The sequence below is a fragment of the Helicoverpa armigera genome, chromosome 6, assembly GCF_030705265.1.
Source record: "Helicoverpa armigera isolate CAAS_96S chromosome 6, ASM3070526v1, whole genome shotgun sequence".
NCBI lineage: Eukaryota > Metazoa > Arthropoda > Insecta > Lepidoptera > Noctuidae > Helicoverpa > Helicoverpa armigera.
The window spans coordinates 6,221,837-6,242,415 of NC_087125.1; the positions used below are offsets into that span (position 1 = coordinate 6,221,837).

General features: G+C 37.5%; 2 protein-coding genes across 2 annotated transcripts; both read right to left on the bottom strand.

Annotated features, from left to right (window-relative positions):
* Window positions 1–981: 981 nt before the first annotated feature.
* Window positions 982–15,721, bottom strand: LOC110371908 (chitin synthase chs-2). The gene is made up of 24 exons (XM_021328353.3): window positions 15,564–15,721; window positions 15,028–15,139; window positions 14,176–14,420; window positions 13,929–14,095; window positions 12,788–13,121; window positions 12,296–12,492; window positions 11,840–12,152; window positions 11,309–11,529; window positions 11,030–11,118; window positions 10,794–10,945; window positions 10,440–10,702; window positions 9,977–10,187; window positions 9,619–9,819; window positions 9,017–9,243; window positions 8,544–8,711; window positions 7,917–8,222; window positions 7,433–7,662; window positions 6,951–7,083; window positions 6,425–6,577; window positions 5,819–5,995; window positions 4,345–4,512; window positions 2,358–2,586; window positions 1,918–2,081; window positions 982–1,326 (listed from the first exon to the last, which is right to left on the bottom strand). The coding sequence occupies exons 2-24, from the start codon at window positions 15,126–15,128 to the stop codon at window positions 1,189–1,191; spliced, it is 4,587 nt and encodes a 1,528-aa protein (XP_021184028.3). The 5' UTR covers window positions 15,129–15,139; window positions 15,564–15,721; the 3' UTR covers window positions 982–1,188.
* A 455-nt stretch (window positions 15,722–16,176) lies between these two features.
* On the bottom strand, window positions 16,177–20,579 carry LOC110371925 (MPN domain-containing protein CG4751). The gene is made up of 7 exons (XM_021328387.3): window positions 20,170–20,579; window positions 19,902–20,018; window positions 19,389–19,623; window positions 19,221–19,314; window positions 18,884–19,053; window positions 18,511–18,759; window positions 16,177–18,426 (listed from the first exon to the last, which is right to left on the bottom strand). The coding sequence occupies exons 1-7, from the start codon at window positions 20,386–20,388 to the stop codon at window positions 16,787–16,789; spliced, it is 2,724 nt and encodes a 907-aa protein (XP_021184062.3). The 5' UTR covers window positions 20,389–20,579; the 3' UTR covers window positions 16,177–16,786.

The following is a 20,579-nucleotide window of genomic DNA, read 5'->3' on the forward strand; positions in this document are numbered from 1 at the left end:
GAGGCTGGCTCTCTACTGACTCACCTAACACCAACATAGCTTATGGTTTTTTGAGGGTTCTCCCAAAATTTCAATTAGCAGGTCACACATATGGGATTTCTGTACTGACATCAATGGCTCTTTTAAGAGGTGACACTCGAACAGTAAGACATAGATATTAGCAATAGCTTACTTATAGATGTACTTAGTATTTACGAGATAATATAAACTTTCGACACGACATGAAAGCGGCTAAATATGTAGGCACTAAGTATACTAGCTTTACAGTCATCGTTAAAGTATAATGTCGAAAGTTTCGATTTTACCCATAATAACGTATGTATGTAATAAAATATCGTTGAGAGTTTAATGTATGATGTGGTTACCATACTTAGAACATTTTACAAAGAAAATATAGTCGATGATTCAGCAAGCGGAGGATACTGGTAATTAAAAATATAAATGAGATAATTAATTAAATATATTTAATAAGGTATAACAATTATATAAATGCAATTATGACGTGTCGCATTACAAACAATAATTATAATAATTTCCGTTAAAACGCGTAAATGAAAGACATCATTTTATAATATTATCAACGTTATACACATTGGCAGATATAACTTTTGTTAAAACTACTTTGAGAAATACTTTTATTCACCTACTTGATGATGCGTCAAGAGTTACATCATCATTTGTCTTTTTTTTTCAATTCTTCCCTGGTTAAGGTTTATAAACCAGCAAATATCAATATTCAATACATCTTTTATCATGTGCTTTTTATGACGTAACTATATACCTTGTAATCCCTGTAATAGACTTGTATTATAATGTAACAATTATAATCGATATTCCTAAAAAACTATACATACGCGAACCGTGCGTGTCTTACTTCTACGAAAAACTACCACAAATTCGCAATCGCTATTATTACATTACCGACATCACGCTACAGTTTCTATTCGACAAGAAGAAATTGTGGGAGTCATATAAAATCAATTCAGTTGTATGCTGGAAATATTTAATTTTGAAGGTCATAGAGAAAAATCCAAAACAGTTTCTTTTTATGTATTTTCTTTTTAAGTATATTGTATATAATTATAAAAAGTATATAATTTAACTTGCTTATATTATCTGTAAACATCAAATTACAGTGCCTTTAAAAAAATCTACCCAGTCGAGATAGATTGGTCACTCTTTTCGGTTTCACGCGTAATGGTCCTGGAATCGCACGGTGGACCGTCTGGGAGGAGGCGGCGTGTCTTCCACTTCGCTATCGAGTGCAGGCTCGTAGCCACGATTCACGTACGCTCCAACCGACGCCCGACTGCCCAAGTCCTCCAACTACGTCAAATTAACCGAAAATCAGTATTAAATCAGGTAAAATAAAAAGTTTAAAGTTTTGAAGGAACAGAATTATAAGAAATTACACAAAAAAAGCTCACCCTTCACCAATTCCCGTGTGTAGTTGTTGATAATAAAAATTAGGCACGAGTAGTTAGTGACGAGTATTTATACGAGTGTTGTGCAAAGTGTCAACGGTGTGTGAACTGTAGTATGGATAGGGAGTAAATGTTACAGCGTGTTTCCATAACAGTTAGCAGCCAACTAATGTCATATACAACAAAAAACACAAATCACGAAAAAGTTCCATTTAATCACATCTTTGTCGAAGTCAACAGTTAACAGTAATCTGGCGCAGAAACTGTCCAAAAAATTTTTTGATATGGCCAAAATCCACAAAATTCTTTTCATCCAAGGTTTTCGAAGACAATATGAGCAAAAAAAAAGGATAAGGCGCAGCAACTGCCAAAAAGTTTTTATGCACGCCGAAAATTACCAAAAAATCGGCGGCTTATAGAAAATTTTGAATTAGGAATGGGGAGTAGTGTCTCATCTGGGGGCGAATATGTGTGTATTATAGCAATCCGTTACCGCGCCGGGCGAGTTGAACATGAAGTCTGTGGTGGAGTCTCTCGCTTGCATCTGCGACCGGCGGCGCTCGGCCACCACGGAGTCACGTCTGGTTTTGAGAGCCCGCAGTGTAGCTCGGCGCGTCGCTGTGGTTCCTCCCAGGGATGGTAGACGGGAGATCAGTTCTGGAAACATTTATATGTTACAACTTTGCCTATAAAAATACATGTATTGTATTATGGTCTATGCAAGTTATAATTCTTAAAAGAAGGGATATCTGGCATAATCTTGGCAGTCAGCCAAACATAAGCATATAGACGTGCGTATGCTTTAACTATGACATGAACTACTGCGAACATAAATCATGTTCCAATCAAGGTCAAGTAGAACACGGTTCAGCTGTTAACCTAATCCCTATAAATATAAAGAACTAGATAATCATAAAGACATAAGCGACTCACCAGCATCCCCATTTTGCAGTATAGTAAGCCTCCTCTTAAAGTTGGCGTCGAGATTGACAACGCTCTGCTTAGTATCCTTCCCTTTCTCCAAGTTATGTATGGTCTTCCGTCTGCTCACATGTTGGTTGTTGTCACGCTTTTCTAGATCGTCTGTGTTCAGGCGTTGAAGGTCTTTGGCTATTTCTAATGCTCGAGACTCTATTAGGGCGTTGTCTGACATGTCGTCCGGCTGTTAAGAAAGTAAATAGAAAATTATCTTTACATTTTTGTCTTTTTTGATACTCATCATCATCTCTCGAGCCTTTTCCCAACTAGATATGTTGGGGTCGGTTTCAAGGGCGTAGCCAGGATTCTATACAGGGGGGGGCAGATTAGCAAAATCCCATACTACATTGTTTTAATCGTGATTTTTAACATATGAGTATCTAACATTGGTGGTGGAGGTGAGGTAAACATTAAAAACAAATATAACAATAAGAAACAGCTTTATTATTTGAAGAGTAATCTGCGCGGTTCTTCACAAAATTTATTAAAAACTTCTCTTACAATTTCATCTTTTTTTTCTTGGACAATTTTCCGGTGTACGCTTAACATACATAGCCCGTTTAAACGGTTTTCGGTCATTGTAGACCTCAGCCACGTTTTGATACGTCTCAGGGTAGAAAAAGACCTTTCTATATTACTTGTTGTACACGGTTGTGCCAACAAAATAAGTATGGCTTTTTTGGTTGTCGGGAAGAAAGTGTCCGCCTCCTTTAATACATCAATAAGATCTATTTTTCTAGAGCGTCTTTTCCATACCTTTATCCTTCCAAAGTTTATACCATAATTCCGCTTCATGCTCAAAAAGAAGAAGATCATAGTACTGGCAGAAATCTTGCGATTTTTCTTTAAAATCAACCAGTGACATATTTAACATTGAACTTGGATGTATCGACATTAAACTAAAAGCTGGTAAATGTTCATTAGAAAAACGCTGGTCGAGTGCGGATATCAAAGAATCTAAATAAGGAATGATAATTGATCGCTTCCAAAAATCGCATAAACTCTCAGCTGGGTGATTGGACCTATGTTGTTGGCGACATGCAATACGCGGGATTTGCAAATCACTGCCAATGGCAGTTGCAGTTCTACGTGAAATGTCTAAAATAATCTGACTCTCTTTGTCTGCGTTACCACGATGATCTCTAATAACAGAAATAATTCTCTTGATATGATTCACACACGTGTACATATCGATATTCTTCGATTGTAATGCATTTGCAACAGGTTCCAATATACTTGAATATTTGGCTATCAATGTAACGCATATAATGAATACTGATAGGTTGTACCTACAGTCATAAGAATAGTATATTTTTTAATTAGAAAAAAGTTGTTAAATCGCAACCGCTCAATATATCAGAAAGATGCAAACAACCAACCTATCACTATATCTGAATGATCTATTTGAATGAGTGAGCCGCACACGAGTTTCGAGTTTAAACGAGCTACTGAGTTATACTGAGCTACTGATATAAAGATATGAAAGAGTGATTCATATCCCAGTGATTGAAAGATGCATATCTATCTTTTCTTTTCAATGACACATTTTGCCCATGTCTAATGCCTCGCCTCTCGCGGCTCTCGCTCGCTCGACCCGCATCCCGCTCAGGGGGGGGCAGCTGCCCCTCCCTGCCCGTACCTCGCTACGCCCATGGTCGGTTTCCAAACTAACCGGATGCAGCTGAGTACCAGTGGTTTTCGTTGTCTTTTTTGATACTGGTAGACCTGATTTATATGTTATCCTTTGTTCAATAGATCATGTTGAGTATACATTGTAAACGAACATGTCTACAACTATAGAAAGGTATCTAAGAATAAACACTCTAAATTAATTCAAAAAATGTTAGGCTTTGGGGCTTTAGCAAGAATGAAAATTTTGACAGAAAGAAGTATGTAGGCAAAATGCTAGACAGTTAAATCGGCCATTTTGAAAGACACTAACCTTCTTAGTGAAGTACCAGTTGAGCTGAACATTGGACAGCAGATGCGTAAGCGTGCCGAGTCGATGGAACAGCATGGCGGTGAACTGGATGATGATGATGGACCCGAAGAATATGATGAACAGCGACCCGATCGGCTCCAGGGTTAGATAGTCTTGTGTTATGTGGAACTGGGTAGAAATAAAGTTTTCGATATGAATTGTGACTTTATTAAACACTATGTAATCATAATAGGGTAGTTTCCTAAAAAATAATAATTAGTCCGTCTTGTAGATTGTCCAAAATTAAGCGATACGTATTTTTTCTTTTTTAAATTGGATCAGAACTTGTTAAGATATAGCGTGTTAAAGTTGAGTGTGACGTCACAAGTTGCTACAATTTTCAGGAGACTGTGACGTAAAGGCCCCACTCTAATTTTTGAAGCGTATTATCTTTGTCATTTTATGTTTAATTAAAAAAAGAAAAAATACGTATCCAATATTTTTTGATTATCTAAAAAGCGGACTAAATATTATTTCATTATTTCGACCCTGGAAACTACCCTATTGACATTATTATCTGCCTATCCTTTACCGACTAAGATGAGGCCAGCTTTAAAGTCTAATCGAGTCCAATATAGCAATAGTGTTTGACATTGAGCGTAACTGCCTATTTGACCTCTACAACCAGGTTACCTGGGCAACCCGATAGCCCTTTTTACAACTGGACTTTCTGGCCGATGACTGGTACTGGTCTTAAGTGCAAGAAAACACAGAGCGATAATACTGCACAAGGATGTTGTATTGTCAGTGGTTTTCAATTTAAATATTATGTTTTACACATTGATTGGGTTTGTGTAATTCTAGGACATGTAGTTGGTAAAAATTTGCAATATCAACTATACGACAAGGTCTGCTGAAATCACATTGACGCAGTCACGCAAACAGTCGAATTGCGTTATTTTTATCGATAACGATATAAATATCGATTTTATATGATCTTGTTTTAGTACATGGTATTGCAATATTTTGGTAAGCCTAAACGGAACCTTTGCGTGCTGTCGGCAATAATTAAGCATTTAGCAGTTTTGTAATCGAGCATGTTAATTGACTCGTTTATAGAGATTGCTTTCGATAACGAGACATACTTAAACGCAAGTACTACATGTTTGGTAACATTGAACACCAAAATTGCAAACCGAAAGGAAATACTCGTATTGAACGATCACGACGCGTACCTACGGTACTAAATGTTTAAGACAAACTGTCTATTCTATTGAAATATTAATCATCTGGAAGGCAATTCTCATACCTTTGTTTTAAAGGGCGCGTAGATTATTTTGATTTCAAAATTGAAATTGATTGAAAATAAAATACTTAAATGCATCCATTTTTGAATGGCTGCAAATTCACATTCATTAAATTCAGATACATCAAAGAGTAAGGTAAATAGAGAAGTAGATCCGTAAACGACAACTATAGTAAATTTAATACATACCACATTCATCTGATCATCGTACTCTATACTGGCTGACTGTCCGAAGGGCCACTTGAAGTGCAGCTGATCCTGGTTGAGTTGCAGCAGGAAGATCATCAGCACGAACAATGAGTTCAGCATCACGAACGCGAACACGCTCTTATCGCGAAGATTTTTTAAGTCCGTTTTGATACGTTCCTGTGGAAAGTAAGGGTGGTGTAAAATTCCTGATGTCGCTGAAAAACTTGACTACACGACTACGAGTCGCGGTTGCGTAAAGATTTTTGTTCTTACTGCGGAATTTGAATCATAATTTTTGGTTTTATTGCTGAAATTTTGAAAATGTGTATAGTTGTAATGTAAAAAAACTAAATAGACCTAAAGTGGCCTTTCGTATTAGAAAACATCAAATAAATTGTAAGGGGTTGAAATGTAAGACTTTTCATTCTTAAATGATTTATGACCCAGAATCAGAAACTACACCATATTCTCGCAAAAACTCCTTTTATAGTAGCGATGAGCTTTTAAATCTGCTACGTCACAAAATAAACAGTAATATCCTTCACCAATGAAGATATTTTTTATTCTCGTTTATTATAATGAACATTCAAGCCGTGGCATACATACCAGTTCCTGTTTGTTTTCATCAATGGGCCTCAAATATACATCGATCAGATCCTTCCAGAATTCAGTCTCCGCTGTGGTCAGGAAGTCTACTTCGCCTTTCTGAAGATTCACGTCTTCTATCCAGTACGGGTTAATTAGATCGTCGCGCTCGTCCTGTAGTCACAAAATTAGAGGTTTATGTAATCAAGTCGGTCAAGCCACCCCACTTTCAAAGTTATCAGTATCAAGAAGTCGAAAAAGAACAGTAAAGAACAAAGGGCTGTACTGAAAATAATCATGCTAACTTTCCAAAAAAAATCTAACGCGAAACTTTGTATTCATTGATCAATGGATGTTTGTTCCACTTTCACGCAAATACTTAACGAGAAATTTTGAAAAAAAAATGCAGTAATATATCAGAAAAAACGTATGGGCTACTTTTTATCGAGGTGTGAGAAGTAGTCCTCTCATGATGTGGGTAAAACCGCTAGCAGAATCTAGTAAATTATATGGGTCAGTTGAATGAATATAAAAAATGTTGGTTTACCCTAGGTACGTCGCTGGATACATCGCTCTCTTCGTACTCCGGCACTCTGGCGAGCGGGTCTAATGACTGACGACGTAACACAGCTGAAGATCGGCGACGATTCAACGGCTCTGTCTCTTCGGGAGGTGCACCGCTGAACAAATAATTGACATTGTTTACTATAACATTTATATCTTGCTATATATTACTGACTGAAAATTTATCAGTTTATGGATCATGTCTTCTCATTGATATATAGAAGAAAGTCGTGGAAGTAACATTATTTATACCTGAAGAACTGTTGAACCGATTTGGCTGAAAATTGGTAGGTAGCTTAGAACCAAAAGATGAGCATAGGATACTTCCAGTTACGAAAGTATCTAGTTTTTTTTTTTTTGTAAAACACTGGCTTTTTCCTACGTTGATCTTAGTCCATCAAAAATATTTCTACACAACCTTGCCAAAAAAACCTGTTCACTCTACCAAACTTCGACAACACTTACAGCGCTTCCAATCTCTTATCAATCTTCTCGATCGCCGTAGCAATTTGCAGTAGATGCAGATCCTCCTTGTGGTCCTTAGGATTGGTGCAGCACATACACTTGAACAGACCAGCCACGCTCATCTCCAAGGAGCCGCTGGTCTCATCACTCTTGCCGAACCACTTCTGTATGCTCTTCTCGTCCATCTTCTTCTTAGCTTCTTCTGCTTCTTTGCGTTCTTGTTCCATTTCCTGGTGTACCAGTTAGAATGTCATCCATGTATATTTTTAATGTCTGGGCAGTTTTATTTGTACACTGTGGTGCAGTGTTTAAAGTATTTTCTTGAAAATTGCTTAAGAGGTTTTGACATTTTTATATATTTTTTTGATCAACACTAAAGTATTTAGAAATAAGTAACCTTAGCATGCGTAGAAATGTAAATAACAAGTCAAAAATACATATTATGTATATCAGCAATAAAGTCAGTGTGACTGTTTGTCCTCACCTTAGCCGTTTTCTTCTGCACCACCTCCCTAGTTCCCCACGACACGTTGTTGAGATTGCACAGCGAGTATATAATGAGCAACATGTACATACTCGGAATGGTCACATAGTACACAGTTAGATACAGCAAACATATGATCTCCTGGGGATGAAGGGCCGCCGTCACGAAGAAAGTCCCGAATATGACGGCCGTGAACAAACTGGACGGGGCCAGCCATCCGTCCTCGACGATTTGAAGGACTATTCCCACTATGACTAACATCATCACCATTGCGTATGCGCATGTTATCAAGCTCGCCAGGAATAGCTGAAAAATGTATAGATATTATTTGCCTACATTCTGCGTGACAGGGTTTCCTAGTGCGGATAACAGACTCCCACAAAGGACTGGTCTGAAAAATGCTGTGAACTTAATCTTTAAAGAACCTTTGTGGAAGTGAAATAAAGAATTTATTTATTATATTCAATCTTTTTGCTATGATTTATACCTAGTAATGTCAATTGTTTGACTGAAGCTTTCTTCATTTACACGTCGGATTATTTACTTATAGCGGAATAGAAAGGGCCGAATGGCTTGTTTTTTCTTACATCAAAAATGTACGTTTTAGACAGTCAAAAAGATATTTACCTGCGTTTCCGACTTACAAGTCATACAGACTACAATAAATATGAGAATGGGCACCAGGTTGAGTATGAGCGCGTTGGACATGCTCATCTGAGTGATGGCGTTCATCGCTCCCACCATCATCAGGAATATAGTACCAGGACCCAGGATTGTACCGAACATCAACATGGACTGAAATTAAGACATTCCTGGTAATACTGTAGTTATGTAATACTCTACAGTTACATGAAATCAATAAATCTTGAAATAAAAAAAAGTTATGTAGTTATATAAAAGAGACTCAGATGAGTGACATTTTTATATTTTACTATTCAAAACAAATGTTCAAATTTTAGTTTTATTCTTGAGAAATGTCAACTAAATCACTTCTCTCCTAAATACGTATTCAAATATTGGGATCAGAGAATATATATATCCACCCATCATTAACTCGCACATTAAAATCTATTTATTCTTATTATTACCCTATAACTTGCCTGATACATAATATAAAGCGTGGAGATATTATCATTTATCGAGATGGTCCTCTTAGCATCTGCCAGCAGATCGAATATGTTAGCCATAGTAGAGGGTACCCATCGTCGTCGCTGGTTGAAGAACTCGTCGAATTGTTCCGGACAGTGCGTGTACGCATCGGAGGCGGCTGAGTACTCGACTCGGTAGCCACGTTGTAATAGTAATGTGCAGAGCCAACGGTCCTCACCTGGGATTTGGAAATATTAAGGATAAGGATGATAAAGATATAAATTAAATATGGCTAGAATTTAGAGTTTTTTTTTGTAGTAAAATGTATGTAAGACTTAAGTATCCATTGTGAAAAGTTAACTTTGAGACGAAATTAAGAACATATGACATATATAATAATATTATACTAGTCTAATGAATTATTGTTGACGTAAGTTATTTAATAAATTGCCGCCCAACACCTAATAAGTGAGACCTTCATAATCGCTTTCATATTTTCTATAACAGTAAAAACTGCACGGCCTTCTTTAAATTCGACAAGGGACTGAAAGAAAGCAGTCAAGGAAAATAGATCGTGTCCATTTGTGTTGATAAAAATACGAATCCTGAATACCTTGATCATATTGTACATAATGTCGGGCTTCGTGCGAAGTCAATGTGTATTTCTTCATGACGTTATCATCCATCAAAGCCTTTCCTCTGAACAGAGAGAAGCATCCAGGACTACAGAGTACGCAGCCGATCATGTGTTCCGTCGCCTTTTGCAGCCAATGACCAATAGCGTACTCGAACATTTGATACCAAGCCATGAAGCCTGAAATATTTAGATGTCTTAATTAATAAAAGATAAGGTATCCTATAGTTATCCAGAAGTATGAAAAGACCAAAGAAATTGTCAGGTAAGTTTATAAAATATTCCGAAGAAGAAAGATGAAATATCTGCAATATTTTATAAGTTATTTTATACCAACCAGAGCCCACAGGATGGATACGTCCGCACGCTGCTCCCAAGTTCTTGTCCTTCTTCATGAGATCAATCAGCAAGGTGACGGCTATCGGCTTGAAGTCAATGTCGCCGTCCAAAGCCAGGAGATACGTATTCTCAGCGATAACCTCCTTGCGGTCCACAGAGATCGGCAAGTCCATCAAACGGTGTCCAAGGAAATAGTACATGTACATCACCTGGTTATAAACAAACATACAATTTTGTTATCCTCTAACCGGATGAAGCACATTCTTAAATTTTCCAAGTTATTTTAATCAACAACAAATAATTTATCTCTTCGCATCTAAGATGATGGATAAGCAATGCCATATACTATTGCTAAATGAAACACAATGTTATCTAAAGCTACATTCCATTATCACGATAAGTTATCGTTTCTTAATAATTATTTTTGAGCATTCAACATTTTCAACAATGAAATAGTTTACCTGGGACCATCTTTTCCTGTGTCTAATTTTGGACTTGTCTTTGAGATGGCAAATCATTTTGTTCTTTCCTGGCAGTGTCCATACAAGTCGGCCGCCATATGGAGTGGGGTACTTCTTAGGGGGTCTTAATCTCACGTTTGTGAGGTGGACCTCTGAGGCAGCTTCGTCAATAGTGTCTACGAGGCATGTGACGAAACGATTCACTTGCGAATCTTCCGAACTATGATCGGACACCTCAAATGCGTCATCCATGAAAATGTGCACTGTAAAAGGTTAGGGACTTTTTGTTATCTATCACTTATCATCAGAATTCAGTCACTAAATATTTGTGGTACAAATTTTTAAGTTACTCACCTTCTAGTTCATAATAATCAGGATCGACAATACCCAAGTACTTCTGTGCAACCCTTCGAGCGCTCTGGTCTTCGTCGAGACGGAAAATAGATTTCAAGAACTCCATCATTTCTTCTTTCGTTTCGTGCCACATAGTTGCACATACGTAGATCCTGGAGAAGTAAGATATGTTTAAAGAATATATATAAACATACTTAGTCGGTGTTTTTAATATCTCTTGCTAAGCAAACACTTACCTTGTTATGCTGTCGGATGGCTTGACATCTTTTGAAACTTTTTCCCCGCTAAGTATAGAATCAGCATCTGCATCCAAACCTTTGAGGTCCTAGAATAAATGGCATTTGTGATGACTAATGAAAAAATATACCTACTTGGAAAAATGTTTTTTTCAACATAACCTGATATAAATCGTTTCTCCCCTAAGACAAAACTGATCGAAAGATTAAATTTAACTTGAACTAAAATTTAAATTATCACCCCTACTGATTAATATTACCAGAACATATTATGTATACCTCTAACGCTATATCAGTGTCGTCATCCTTGGTCCTATTGAGCAACAGTGACTGGTCTATCACCGCGCTGCAGTACCAAGGTTTAGCGAACAGTTTGTCAGTAGCTGCAAGTCGCTCACACCGCGGCTGCCACGTGTGAGCAGTCACCCAAGCTTGGGAGACGATCCACAGCAACCAAACCCAGGACATCTCGCGTACTACGAACTCGTTTAGGAAGTACACTGTGGAGGAAATTATAGATGCAGACACATTTAAGCAGTAGCTAGGAAGTGATAAGTAGTCATAGACAGAATATTGGAAAAAAAAGAAAGGAAATTTTTAACAGTGACTGGCTTATAGTTTGGCAAATTCCTAAATGACACTCCACTAGCCTATGAAAGATGGCAGGGGACGCTACCGTCAACAGTGATGCGAGCGAACATGCAACCCTTGCATCCTACGTTGCCGTTACGAGTGTCACTGATGTACATATATGTAGGGCCATAACTGAACATTATAATATAGACTTAAATAACCATTAATCAAACTCACCTGGTGGAATATCGAAGAACAAGTAATCAGGTATAGTTCGGTAAAAAGCACAAGGATTCGCATTTCTCATCCCACATGCGGCAATCAAGAAGTTAATAGTGACTGGTCCTACGAGGCTCAGAGCAAATGTAAAGCTGAAGTTCTGAATAAGGATTTTGCAGGCGAATTTACTGGCACCAAAGCAAATGTATGCAGCCAAGACTTGGATGAGGACCACCCATAGTGGGGTAGACCATGAAGCTGGTATTTCTAATGTTAATCCCTTCACGGCGTAGCCCAAGAAGCCTTCGAACTCGTCTCGAACTGCTTGAACCTGAAACAAAAAGAGATCTTTTAGCATTCTGCGTCAACACGCAGATTATAAAAACTTTATGTTATCTTTTTCGCCTTTAATACGTACTTTTTTATTTCTATGAAAGAAAAAAAATAACATTGAAGTGTAGGTAGGTAAATTACCTCATGTACGATGTAGAAGCGGTCGGCAAAACCAGTGGTGAGTTTCGTGAAGAAAGCAAAAGGGTCATCATGTTGTATTTCCAATGAAATCAAGATGCAGCACATGAATACAAATATCTTCCATACAGACACAACTCTCTGCGTGTAATAACGAGTCCTTTTTAAACCATCTCGAAGTTCTTGAAGAGGTCGAAGAACTGTAATTAATAAGTAATTGATATTTAAGTCCTTTCAAGAGAAATGGATTATAATATTATTAGTATTAATCATAGTAACTTCTGGCTGGTTGCCCTTGCCACTGCACTTGTATCAGAGTGTTTTTAAATCCTATTTAAATCAGTTTGAAGCATTTATTATAAACACTCGATAAATACTTAAATCTCTCATTAACCTAAGCCTAAAATAAGAGAAATTGAATTACCTATTCTGTCAATAACCTGATAAGTTCACATGCAATAAAATATCGTAACAAAAATATAACTCATTGTTTACCTGACCATTGTTGATCCGAGCTGCCGACGAAGTTTTCCCACCAGCCGAGTGAAACAAACACGCAAGCTACTGGAATAGTCCATAGAATAGTATCGCCTTTAAGGAGAGGCCAGACTACGAAGGCAGTAGCTTGGCCGGAGATCGCCAGGACATCTAACATGATCTTCCAAACATATCGGCGCTCGTTTCGGTCTCTCGACAGGGCGTTCAGAAGCCCTGGCACGAAGCACATCGCATTCATCAACATGGTGCCTTTAACGACATCTAGTTCGGGCAGGATTATCAGAACGAGCATCGCGATTCCGACTGTGTGCAGGGTTTCTATTACTATAGACTGAAACAAGTATGTGTGATTTTTAATCTTAGTTGTGAGTGGGTATTAGGTGCAACTTGTCATAGCTTAATAACTTATTTACATTTGGACAGGCCTACATTTCATAACGATATAGCAGTAGTCACACAAGATATAAGTCTCTTCATCCCTACACTTGTTCAAACCTAGCTACGTATTAGATGTCCTACCGCTGACCGCGAAAACAGTTTATCATCAGTCAGAATCTTGTTTGAAGATTATTAATATCTGAACTCTAAACGTTATCATGACCCTCATTCTAATATCAGCTGGACCCTGACAAAGAAACTATGGGCCAAAAGAGATGACAATCACATGCAAGCAAGTTTAATATCGACATGCACTTTATTTGTATGATAAGATTTTTAGCGTTTAGTCATAAATAGAATTTTATTATCTTATCTGCCCATAAATATACGAAATGAGAATATGTTTTTAGGTCTGTGGATTTAAAAGGTATTTAGCGTAAACCGGATTAACTATCATATGTATATAGCTGTACAAGAATTCTTTAATCTTTCAAGATAAACTAGCAACCTCCTAGAATGAGGGGATTTCCCTGAAATGGTTATCACATTTTAGATATATTTTATTTGTAAGGTATACGTCATTGATGATGAAGTTCGATGCAGAAGCACAAAATCAACTACTTTCTCGAAGATTAGATATGAACCGATTTTTCCATGAAATAAGTACTACCTATATGTACGTACAAAGTCTGGTAACGACCAGAAATGAGGATAGAATCACAAAAAAACATCTTAATAAAAAATCTTTTTAGCATCTTACCGCAAGAAAGTGAAGGAATGTAGGCTTCAGAGCGGTTTTGAAGAAGCATATCCTGACAGATCTTAAGAATACGCCCACCTCCGGGAAACTGAACATTATGAAAGCTGCCCATAGCCATGTCACGCGCTCCTCCAAAGAGTGGACTGTTATAAACTGTTGATCTAAAGCTAAAGAGAAAAAAAATCCAGCATTACTTTAAAGTTTCAAATCATTGTGAAACCCAATTAAAAAGTGCAAAGATACTTACCTAATGCCCTGTTACAATGAGTGATTTGTTTGCCCTTCTTAAGTTGAGAAGTGATGAAGAGGAGAGTGCCTTTAGAAATAACAGCAGATCCGAGTACGACGACAAATATGGTGATGTATGCCAGAAACTTGAGCATCTTGACACTGGTGTCGATCCATGCCGTGGACGCCATGGACCCGCTCTCCTTCTTCACGGGGAGTTCTCGGAACAGATTCCATCCTTTTGTCTCTTGAGCTGTTCTTTGTCTGAAGGAATTTGTTAGTTGTTATTTTTTTAAGGATCTTTTGAAACGTTTGTCTCACTTCGATGAACTAACAGCGTGTTTTGATTTTTATGAAATTTAAATTTTGTAAGAGATGAAAACAAAAAAATTGACAGCCAAGGCTAACCGGGACAGCAAGAAATAGGTGCACTAATATGTAGTTAAAGATGATGCTAAATTGTTCGGTGCCACATATTGCCATTGATGTTTTGTCTTTTTTTATACAAATAATAATCTAACGTTAATTTTAAAATTGCACCAGATTATGTACTATTGTCAAATTCAAAATCTGGTGACGTCAACGTGCCACGAAACCAAATGCATTATCTGCGTCGACCTGTTAAAATCTATAAACAATGACGTCAATGCCACACATTCAAACTGCAATCCATACGAATCCGCTATTTACTCAGGCTTAAAACCACTCCATGGCATTTCACCATATTGTCCTAAATTCTACCCATTCTATGCATTAATGCTTCTCTAGTTCCGACAGTATTAAATAAGTAGGAAACAAAAAGGCCTTTGCCCAGCAGTGGGGCGTTATAAGCTAGTAATAATAATAAAGATTTAAAAGGAATATGAATTACTCTAAATCGTCGACGTCGTCATAAAGCGGAGTGTACTCCGACTCGTCTTCGCTGTCATCTCCCAAACCTGTGAACCCAGGAGTCTTGGGTTTCGTCGCCATTCGATGTTTGTCTGAAACAGTTCGTCACTACTCAGGGCTATGCTGGTGATACTTTCATAATAATATCCTAAGAGATACATTCATGTAGGTACACTTTATTAACATACTTTAACTAGAGTTCTAAAAGTCTGGAACTATATTATTAAATGTAGGATCCAGACTCAATTAGCCAGCAAGATGCATTAAACAGGACAAATAACCGTTACAGCCGCTCTCATGTGCACAGAAATGATGATCATAACTTGAGTGATACCTTGAGAATATGGGATATACTGAGGTAAGATCCGTAGGTAATTGGGCTAAGTGTATATCTTGAGGATTGAGGTTTTTCTTACGGAAAAGTTGTAAAAGTAGCAGTGCTAGCACACCATAAAAAATGTAAGGGGTAAGGTCTGCATTTGTAAATTAAAAACAAATACCTTAAACAAAACTTACCTCAAGCAATTAATACAATGTATTAGAAACACACATTTCACTATCACAATTTGACACTATCAGGGATATATCACAACTGATTCTTAAGAAAACAATAACAGCAATATTAGTATTATCACCGGAAACTCGCTAAAGTAAATGAGGATATGGTAAGTAATACTGAATCGGTACTGGCCTGTTCAGCCCTAATCCTCATATCAAAACGGCCGTCACTACGGTATCGCGCTGATTAGCTACATTATCGAAGATCAATCGCGTTTTGATTTAAATTATTATCACATTATGCGATCTCATTATTTACATTAATAACCAATGACTCCTATTTGAAGTCATCGGTATATTTTTACACAATAATTTTGAGTATGAACAACAAAGTGCAATAAACACTTTGTTGATACTGAAACCGTCGTTTTCCTGCATTGTATGGATGATCTATCGATACATTCTCTAAGTCAAGAGCCGACACTTATCAATACAACAAGCAGCGCGTTATAGTGTCTTTATTATAATAGAATCTTATAGCGGAACACTTGCACGGTTATTGAATTGATAACAAAGTAAATGATTAAAATAATCTTTGTACTTTTTACCAGGTCCAAAGAAAACAATCAGAGACGCGTCACAATCAAAAGTTTATTATCTAAATATAAAATAAATACTGTAAATAAGGTATAAAATATTAAAAATAAACATTACCTAAATCTACTTCTATTATTCTTAAATATAGACGACACAAAATTCGAGAATGGCGATTAATCACAACACTACTCTTACTAAATCTTAAGTGGCTAATTGGATGACTCCACAGTGAATACAGTATATCAACTGGTTAGCCTACAAAATTTTAAATCATCACAATCAATGCGATGATGATATTGAGTTCTTACTTCTCTAAACTTACCATCAGACTTGAACATATTGTTACCAGAAATACTGCTCAAAATAAAATTGATCTGGCCAACTAGAACAGATGCAACCAAAGATTATTCATACAAACAATAAAGAAAATACTTCTTTTGAGATACTAGAATGTCATAAGAATCACAGGTAAATAATAAATATTTCAGACATCAAAAGTAGAGATCGATTACATTATTATACGCACACCAATCTTATATTATTCTAATTAGTTGTGCTTTCTCAAAACTCAGTTCAAAAGAATCAGTTTTAGTCATATTAAATACAATCGTTATTGTGTCCTGTAAAAAAAATAAAAAACTTTATCAGTTCTCGCTATCATTGCCGGGCATCGAACCGACCTTGTTCGTACTGTAATCGGTCTCCTTCGCATAGTCTTTAGGTTCGTCATGCTTGGAAAAGTTCCCCATCGCGACTTGCGCTATCGTATCCACAATACTCGACGAGCTCATGTAGGAATGGCTGGACGGAGGCACAGATGTCGATAAATCTTCAGCCTTAGTCAACTTCAGAGGTTGATTGTAATCAGATAAATAATCAGGCATCGTAGTCTTTTTAGTCAGCTCTAACATCTGGTTCAAGAATGACTCTCCACCGACTCGTGATGGCATACTAAAGTCGGTCGCCTGAACATCCATACTTTCAGATTTAGCTGTTTCTGCCTTTGATGAAGTACTTGTTTTAGTCAGTTTCATACTATCCAAAGAATCCGGTTTGCCTTTTCCAATACTTCCAAAATCCGGAGGCAAATAATCTTTATTGCCTTTCAATAAGTCGTGAGGGGATTTCATCAACATGCTCTGATCTAGGCCAGCCTTAGTAGATATGGGACTGCTAGTAGAGAGTGGTTTTAAAAGAGATTCCTGCATTTTCATCAATGACGGTGACAAAAACATATTATTTGCAGCCAACGTTGATTTAGACATGGGGTCAGGTATTCCCAATATTCCCGCACTGGAATATTTGCTAGCTGAGAATAAAGCATTAGCTATATCTGCCGAACTCATCATGAGGTTGGAGGCCAGACTGGCGGGGATGGTACCCGTGGCGGTGGTACTAGTAGCCGTGCTACTCGGTGTCTTGTCGTAACTTCCGATACTGCTTGTCAAATTCTGCAATGATGCAGCGTAAGAAGGAGGATCAGGCAGTTTACTGCCGGATAAACTAGCTGCTAAACTCGAAGACATGCCTGGAGTGAGACCAGTCAGCATGCTATTTGCAGCAGCTAGGCTCTCCAGACTAGACGCACCCATTGGCAGCGGCATGTTAGGCGAACCCAATCCTAAGGCCATGCTCGTCAACATGTCTAATCCTGTCGGATATGCCGACGGAAGGGTAGGTGTCGCAGATTTTGATGACGATTTAGAAGATGTAGGTAGTACTGGAATGTTCAGTTGAGGTGTTTCGAACTTATGAGGTGAGCCTGATCCAATGCTGGACGACACATTAATTGGTGGCACACCCGCCGGCCGACTCACCATCTGTTGCAACGTACTCACTGAAGGGAAGTTGGGGACAGATGTCACTTGACTTGGTTTAGACACTGGAATTGGTTGAGGAACTGCTAACAGGGCATCAAGATCCATTTTATCGTCATTTTCGGAAGAGCAGCCTAACTCATCCCTAATGAAATGCCAAAGTAAGCCATCACTCTGCTCTCTCGGGAATTTAGCAGTCAGGGTGCATTTTAGCTTGTCCAAATAAGTGATATCAGGTTTAAAGTTTTCTTTGAAATCAACAAAAGTCTCATCAGAGAATGTGGTGTAGTACTTAATGCTTTTCCTGATCTGCTCCATGGGGTGGGTGGATAGGTGGCTGTCGTGTACCATGTTGTACTGCAGAAGTAGTGGTCGAGGGTATTCTGTAGGCCTCTGCTCCGGTGGGGGCATCACCCAAAAGAACGTCAGTGAAGATTCTAAAACTGGGCTCTCTGGGTTGTAGGGTGCTGTAATGTAGAAAAAAATATGATTAACGACATTTTAATATTAAGTGGTAGATAATAACAATATTTCTGTGTAAAGTAACTTACAGCAAATAACTCCAATGCAAGGAATATACGATATTTCACTGGGCCCTCTCATTTTGATTTGATATTCCAGCTGATTGTCACAATCCCTCAGACTTGGCATGGCAGGATTAGTTGGGTGAGAATGGTACCAACCAAGAAGAGTCAGACCTAATTTCTCGATTTCCATTTGAATCTCAAGTTCCACTAAAACTCGTGGTCTGGTATCATTCTTACTGATGAGACAGGGAAATGTGTGAGTTATCATGACATCTGAAAGAAACAAGAATTGTAAATAAATAAAAACTTGGCTGATTATTTGGCTATTTATTCTGTTCTAAAGTACAGGTGCAGTAAAAAAATTAAAATGAAGGCTATTAAATAAAATTGGACTTACTATGGCTATTCAAATCCCAGGTGCCTGCTAAATAGCCATAAACCTCTTCTTTTTTCAAATGGCAGTGGATATCTAGCACAAGACTAGCATTAGAACTGACTGATACCAGGAATGGCTGCACTTTACCAGCTGAAGAGAATGATACTGCTTCTATCAACATGTTAGCATCACTGAAAAAGAAATGTGCTTGGTAAATTTAAATCAGGGGAGTTGCTAAAGTGTACTAGACAGTTTTGTCTTATGATTGCCTCTAAAAAGATTTTTTATCTGTTAAATTAACTTGAATAAATGCAGCAAAAACAATTATTTGTTGGAGTCTTAGAAATATAATACATACTGCTGCATCATTCTATTTGGCACAGTATTATGTTTCATAACAGTCCTCTGTGGTGGTGGCTCCGGCGGGTTCTCAACTTCCATTTCTATCTCCTCTGCAATTTAAATAAGGAATTAAACAATATTGCTTATGTATAACTCCAATAAATCTTTGTTAAAATGTCCTTACCATCAGAATGCATATTTTCTCTTTGTAGCTGCTTTTTGCGAAGGTATGTAGCCTTAATGGTATCTAGTTTCTTCCCTCTGTACTTGACAGAGGCCCAGCCACATCCAGACCTCTTGTCAGGGTTGATTATGCGTTTGCAGTGTATTGCCCATGCTGACGGGGAACAAAATATAGTCTCAGTTTCATGAGATTTGATTTTCCCATCTGCTTGTAGATCACCAACAAACTTTTGGCCCTAGAATAAAAAATGTAAACTTAGTTACTTAAGTGTGGCAAAAACATATTATAATCAATACTCAATTCTTTATTAGCATTCCATATGTATAATGTCAATTTAAAAATACATAGTCACACAAACACATAGACATACATCAGTCATACAGAATGAAGCAGCAGTAATGTGTTACTAATGTACCTAACAAAGCATATTTTAAGCTATCATATTTTAATATATGTAACAAATCATAAGTTGCATTCTACCAGACTTCTATATATTTATTCTGTATTACTTACTAGATATTCTATAGTCATGGCTGCATTTCCCGGTTCAAGCATCTTTTCTTCTAAGAGCATCTGTAAAGTCACTCCCCTGCCTGGCATTGACTTACTGCCTGCTTGTGCTTCCATTTCCTGGAGAAGATAAGGCATAGAATCACAAAAAATGTTTTTAAAACTAACTGCAGCATTTGTATAGACATAAACATTAGATCAGACTTGTATCAGCAAAACCATAGGGTTAATAAGCTTCATCGAATTACTTTAATTAAGTTTTATTACTCACTTCATCACTAAACTCTTCGCCGCTAGCAATTTCTTCCTTTTCTTCTTCAGGAGGAGTTTCTTTTGGTGTTTCACTTGGTTTCTCACTCTTGGCTTCCTCATTTGGATTACTAGGGGGTGAGGTGACCGTTGCCGGCGCCTCCCCCGACGAGTTGTTATACATTGGCATTGCTGGGCTGGACATCAGTGCTGCAGCTAAATGCGATGTTTGAAGATCCATTGTAGTTGCAGATTTGAAAAGAACACTTCTATACTAATACTTAGCAGACGCAAGTACACGGTCATTCACAAAATCCGAGCATTATATTTCTTAATTTCTTACTTCTTTTTACGATTATCGACAAATTCAAAACAAATCACTCAAAAACCACAAAATGCATTTTGTGATTGATTGACATTAATACCAGTTTG

Excerpts from the sequence above, each read along its gene's own strand:
- LOC110371908 (XM_021328353.3), bottom strand. The coding sequence starts at position 15,128 with ATGGCGACGAAACCCAAGACTCCTGGGTTCACAGGTTTGGGAGATGAC. Across the intron at positions 14,096-14,175 it reads TCATTGTAACAGGGCATTAG|CTTTAGATCAACAGTTTATA; the intron begins GTAAGTATCTTT and ends TTTTCTCTTTAG. Across the intron at positions 8,223-8,543 it reads CTTGTAAGTCGGAAACGCAG|CTATTCCTGGCGAGCTTGAT; the intron begins GTAAATATCTTT and ends TACATTTTTCAG.
- LOC110371925 (XM_021328387.3), bottom strand. The coding sequence starts at position 20,388 with ATGGATCTTCAAACATCGCATTTAGCTGCAGCACTGATGTCCAGCCCA. Across the intron at positions 20,019-20,169 it reads GCGAAGAGTTTAGTGATGAA|GAAATGGAAGCACAAGCAGG; the intron begins GTGAGTAATAAA and ends TATCTTCTCCAG. Across the intron at positions 18,427-18,510 it reads TTGCATTGGAGTTATTTGCT|CACCCTACAACCCAGAGAGC; the intron begins GTAAGTTACTTT and ends TCTACATTACAG.